The following is a 6,000-nucleotide window of genomic DNA, read 5'->3' as shown; positions in this document are numbered from 1 at the left end:
GCTAGAACCACCCACTAAAATGCCTCTGAATTCCTGACCCTTAGAAACTGTGTGAGATGATAAATGTTAATTATTGTGTTAAGCCACTAAGTTATGGGATGATTCACTAAAGCAAAGATAAATAACTAAATTTTTTTTTAGTTTTTTTAAAGATTTTATTTATTTATTTATTTTTAAATTTTTAAAAAGATTTTATTTATTTATTTATTTTAAGATTTTATTTATTCATTTGACAGAGAGAGAGAGAGAGAGAGACAGCTAGAGAGGGAACACAAGCAGGGGAGTGGGAGAGGGAGAAGCAGGCTTCCCGCGGAGCAGGGAGCCCGATGCGGGGCTCGATCCCAGGACCCTGGGACCATGACCTGAGCCGAAGACAGAATCTTAACGACTGAGCCACCCAGGCTCCCCTATTTATTTATTTGACAGAGGAGAGCGTGCACAAGCAGGCAAAGCATCAGGCAGAGGGAGAGAGAGAAGCAGGCTCCCCGCTGAGCAGAGAGCCTGATGTGGAGCTCGATCCCAGGACCCTGGGATCATGACCTGAGCTGAAGGCAGACCCTTCACTGACTGAGCCACCCAGGTGCCCCTACAATTTTCAATTTTTTTTTAAGCTTTTATTTATTTATTTGAGAGAGAGAGAATGAGAGAGGGAGCACATGAGCGGGGGAGGGTCAGAGGGAGAAGCAGACTCCCTGTTGAGCAGGGAGCCCGAGTGGGACTCGATCCTGGAACTCCAGGATCATGACCTGAGCTGAAGGCAGTTGTTTAACCAACTGAGCCCCCCAGGTGCCCACAATTTTCAATTTTAACAGTCTACCAAATTGCCCTTCAAAAAGGCAAGAGCGCTGTGCACTTCCACCAATACCATGTTGCAGAGTTCTAAAAGTGATTGGTTTCAGAAAGGATGCAGGGGAGGGGAAACTGACCCGATAAGGTCTGGCCTCAGCACTTCCCTAAGCTGTGGAACCCTAAGTTGCGCCCCGGGACCTCCCACCAGCACAGGACCCTGGGGATAGCTATGGAACCATTGTTCCTATAAGTCAGCCCTGTGGGCAGAGATGTGACCAGAATCTGGCCTGGTGGGCAGGCAGGGTGAGCAGGCAGAAATCTGAGCAGGGGCAAGGCCACAGGTGTCGGGTCATGTGATCCAGTGATCCAGCCAGGAGGGCTCAGCAAGTGGCAGCTGCAGGGGGTGTGGCAGGTGGGCAGGCACTGTGGCAGGAATCTCCCTGGGCTGGTGGGGTCAGGAGCCTCAAAAGAACAAAGTGAGAAAGAAGGCACCTGTGCTTGGGGCCAAAGCTGCAGCCAGAACTGGGCCACCCTGGCCTGGGATCCTTTGCCCCTGACTTTGGAGACCCAGGGCTCAGGAGGAAACAGGAGTGCAGTCGTGCAAGCGGGAAGATAGAGAGGGAACCAATTATGTCCTGAGCACTAATAAGTGCCAGGCTTGGAATCGGCCAGGTCGATGATCATAATCTGTGTTTTACAGGTGAAGACTGAGGATCAGAGAAGCTAAGCTACTAGCTTCTGCCACCCAGGCGCCCCTAGCGCAGTTTCAGATTTGCAGAAAAACTTGGGAGAAAGTACACTTCCCATATACCTCTCTCCCTGCCCCCCCCATTACTAACATCTGGCATTAGCGTGCTATGTTTGTTACAATTGATGTGCGCATATCAATACCTTATTACTAACTGAAGTCCAGTTTACATCAGGGGATGCTTTTTAGTGTTGTGCATTCTGTGCGTTTTGACAATGACAATGTATAATGACCTCTATAGGATCACTATAGGACCACTAAAAATCCCCCGTGCTCCACCTATTCATCCTGCCCTCTTTCCTTCTCAAAACCCCTGACTTTTACTTCATGGTTTTCATAGTTTTGTCATACCGTGTGTAACCTTTCCAGACTGGCTTCTTCCACTTAGCAATATGCATTTTAAGTTTCCTCTGTCGTTTTGTGACAGCTCAGTTTTTTTTTCATTGCTAATATTTCTTTTCATGGCTGAATTAATATTCCATTGTACAAATGTACCAGTTTATCCATTCACCTACCGAAAAACATCTTGGCTGCTCCCAAGTTTTGGAAAATAAGAAATAGCTGCTATAAACATTCATGTGTGGGTTTTTTTGTAGACAGAGGTTCTCAGCTTGTTTGAGAAAATGCCAAGCACGCTTCCTGGATTGTATGGTCAGAGTGTCTCCATCCCTTTTTCGTGTCCACTTCCTCGGGTGGGGAGGTTGGAGGGTGACCCTACCTGGAAAAACAATGCCCAAGAACCGTAGGTCTTGATTTTGCGCGAAAACCGAAACGATCCTCTCTGGGGAGCTATGGGTGTTCTCTTAGGAGAGAGGTCCTTACTCAGGTCCCCAAATGGCCCAGAATCTACATGGGAAGGAGGGAGGGGTCATTGGCCCTCATCAGAGTTTCAAGGGGTCTAGGAAGCAAGAGAATTTAAGCCGCAGATTTTACTTATGGCTGAGAGAATCCTCAGTGACGGGAAGGGGGTGAGCGGCTGACACATGACCTCAATATGCAGAATGCCCCTGAGGAAAGCTGACCCTCCAGTTACCACTCCTAACTCTACTTCCAGGAGCTGGTGTCATACAGGAGCCTGGGATGGATGTGGCCCCTGCAAAGAACACTCTCTCCCCCCAAATCAAAGAAGACTAGAAGCACATGGATGTGATGGCAAAGTCCATTTGCACAGTTTATTTAAAAAGAGACAGCTGTAAAGTAGAAATGCAGATGTTTTCCTGTTGTAAAGACAGCAGTTACAAAAGAAAAGTAATAAATATGATGCTGGGAAGTATTTTTAAAAATACAGCAAACCCCTGGTATTTGTGAGCAATCCCAAGAACGCACAACATATAAAAATTTGCCCTGGGTGTAGAACAGCATCACCTCAACATCTTGGGAGCAAAAGTTGGAAACTGGCCAGATGAGGATGGTCATGACTTTGGGGGTTTTGAAAAACTCTGGATTTGTCACTTGGGAATGTAGGGGTCTGCTACAATATAATTTGCATAGTCAGAATTAACAGGGATTCTTCTACGCATTAGTATCACTTCTGATTTTTCTTTTACTCTTACAGGTGAGTAGCACAGTATTTAAGAGCAGGAGGAAAGGCTGAAATGAGAAGACATGAATAGAGGGGGTAATGAAGAGGGTGGGTCCGTGGGGAATGCTACAAGGACAGGAGAAAGGTGATAGGAAGGAACAGAATGTTCTATTTTTCTACTATTCTGTCATCTCAGCAGCATGCCACTCCCCCTGTTGAAGAGCGGACAGGCAGTGGTCCAGCCTGGTTTGCCTTCAACCTCACCATCATCAAAAGACAGAAGCAGCAAAAGCAACTGGCAGAATCAGGCTCAGAATGAAAACAGGGAAAGTGGATAAGAAACAAAGGGGAGGGGGACCCAGAGAGGAGAGGGGCAGAGAATTACCCAAGAAAATGGGGTGACATTAACATCAGAGCCCTCCAGGGGCTATCTCCTCTGAGGACCAGCAAAGAAACAAATATCTGCACAAAGTAACATTCTTCGATGCAGAACAGCAAAGGGACAAGGCAAAAGTACAAGTTGCCAAGTAGATGCACGATCTGGCTACAGCAGGAGGAGGGCAGGAAAGAGAAGCAAGGGGGGCAGTTGGCTCATCCCAGGACCCTTGGGAGGGGCTCCCACACAGGGACGAGAGCCTCCGCTGTCGCCCCATGAGGCTGAGTTTGCATCGGGTGGTGGGTGTGGAGGCTGGTTGGGGGGCAGGAGCGGCAGGGGTGAGGATGCCCAGCCAGCTCTCTCAGGGGCATCTGTGAGGCACTGGGCGGATGGAGGTCAAGGTCGCCCGACTATGTGCTGAAAGCAGCCTTGAGCTCCCGGAAGGCTGCCTGGCGGAGCCGCCTCTTCTCCTCCTCCCGCTTCCGCTCATCTTGCTCCGCTTTTAGCTCAGCTTCAAACTTACTGGCACAGGACAAAGCTTGGACCTGCAGCAAAAACAAACCAACAGACTGAGGGAGGGGAGGAAAACTTGGAGATGGAGCAGCCCATCTAACAGAACTCAGTTGACTGGGGCCATGTGACATGGGAGCCCGGTCCTGCTTCGGGGCAGGACCCCCTCACCCCCCAGAGCAAAGGCTCCTCTTCAGAAGTTTACTTCATCCATTACTGAGGACGCCATCGCTTTATTTGCCACTGTGTTATGCATGGTTCTACCTGCTAGGGCTGGTCTTTCCACTTCACTTCTTTTCTGGTACACTGTTTAATATCCTGCCTATTACCCACTTCTATGTCAACCTTTAATTTCACAATAATATTGTTTTGTTCTAGCGGGAGAAAACAAAAACCCAAACCAAATGAACTCCCTGCTGGGATTCTGATTGCAACTGCACCATTCTGCCGGGGGCAAACGGATACCTTTACAATATATCAATCATTCTGAATTGACTTCCAAATATTATGTGTTTGGGGGGATGTTGTGAATGGGATTTGGTGCCAATTCTTTAAACCTAGTTTATCTGTAATTATACCGTTTCAGATACATCCATCTTAAAACCCTCTATTCTGGAACCGATTCATTTTTTTCCCATCTCAGTGTCTCATCAATTTGGTAAAATTCCCAAACCCACTGGGTCTGCACGTTATTTTAGTAAAGATTGCCGAATTGCTCTCCAAAGTAGCTGTTCCAATTTACACCCCCACCATCATGGAATGTGGGTACTCATTTCCCCACAGCCTCGCCAACGTTTATCAGTAACCTTTCTCCTGTTTGCCAATCTGATAGGAAAAAAAACCACAAACCTGGCATCTTCTTTTATATCCTTTTTGCTGAATTACCCATTTCCCTGGGGTTTCCCACTTCACCATTCTTTACAAATTTAGACTTAGTCCCGTTACGTATTTTTTAGTTATTTAGTCTTTTGCTTGTCTAACTTCACAGTATCTGAGGCCATGGGAATATTTAAATTTTGATGTAATCAAAATCTTCAACCACTTCCATTCTGGCTTCTTTCTCTCTCTCTAAGTAGGCTCCACACCCAAGGCGGGGCTTGAACTCACGACTCAAGACCCCGAGAACAAGAGTCACATGCTCTACCAATTGAGCCAGCCAGGTGCCCCATGGCTTTTCTCTCTTATGTCATGTTTAAGATCTTCTATATCCCAGGGCTCTAAAGCCATTTTCCTCTCATATTTTTCTAGTTTTATTTTCCCATTCAGCTCTTAAAGTCACCCACACTATATGTTAGTGAAGGAATATATGTAATAGAAGGATTTTACTTCATTTTCCTAAGTGGAGAGCCAATTTTCTCAACACCCTTTTATTGAATAGCCCATTATTTCCCCACTGATTTGAAAATTATCTTCTTCATGTACTAAATTCCCACATGAAGGTCTGTTTTTACTATTTTCTATCTTGTTCCACTAACTAATTTTATTCCTGCACCTGCACTACATTATTTAATATTACTGCTTAAGGAATGCCTTGATATTAACGAGGAAAGTATTCTCCCATTATGTTGACTAAGCACATTCTTTGTTTTTTTTATAGATTTTATTTATTTATTTGACAGAGAGAGAGACAGCAAGAGAGGGAACACAAGCAGGGGGGGAGTGGGAGGGGGAGAAGCAGGCTCCCCGCGGAGCAGGGAGCCCGATGCGGGGCTCGATCCCAGGACCCCGGGATCATGACCCAAGCTGAAGGCAAACACTCAACAACTGAGCCACCCAGGCGCCCCCCCCTTTTTTTTTAAGATTTTATTTATTTATTTGACAGGCACAGAGAGAGGGAATACAAGCAGGGGGAATGGGAGAGGGAGAAGCAGGCTCCCCGCTGAGCAGGGAGCCCGATGCAGGGCTCGATCCCAGGACCCTAGGATCATGATCTGAGCAGAAGGCAGACGCTTAACGATTGAGCCACCCAGGCGCCCCAACTAAGCATATTCTTTTCACATTTTTATTTATTTATTTATTTAAAGATTTATTTATTTATTTATTTGAGCGAGAGAG

General features: G+C 46.5%; 1 protein-coding gene across 1 annotated transcript in view; it reads right to left on the bottom strand.

Moving 5' to 3' along the window:
* Positions 1-2,684: 2,684 nt before the first annotated feature.
* Positions 2,685-6,000, bottom strand: part of EFHD1 (EF-hand domain family member D1) — a 41,589-nt gene continuing 38,273 nt past the window's right edge. Inside the window, exon 4 of the mRNA XM_036069263.2 lies at positions 2,685-3,980. Coding sequence (XP_035925156.1) covers positions 3,846-3,980 — 135 coding nt within the window. The 3' untranslated portion in view covers positions 2,685-3,845. The remainder of the gene's footprint in view (positions 3,981-6,000) is intronic.

Source organism: Halichoerus grypus, chromosome 4 (genome assembly GCF_964656455.1).
Source record: "Halichoerus grypus chromosome 4, mHalGry1.hap1.1, whole genome shotgun sequence".
Classification (NCBI taxonomy): Eukaryota; Metazoa; Chordata; class Mammalia; order Carnivora; family Phocidae; genus Halichoerus; species Halichoerus grypus.
This window is presented reverse-complemented; position numbering and strand designations above follow the sequence as displayed.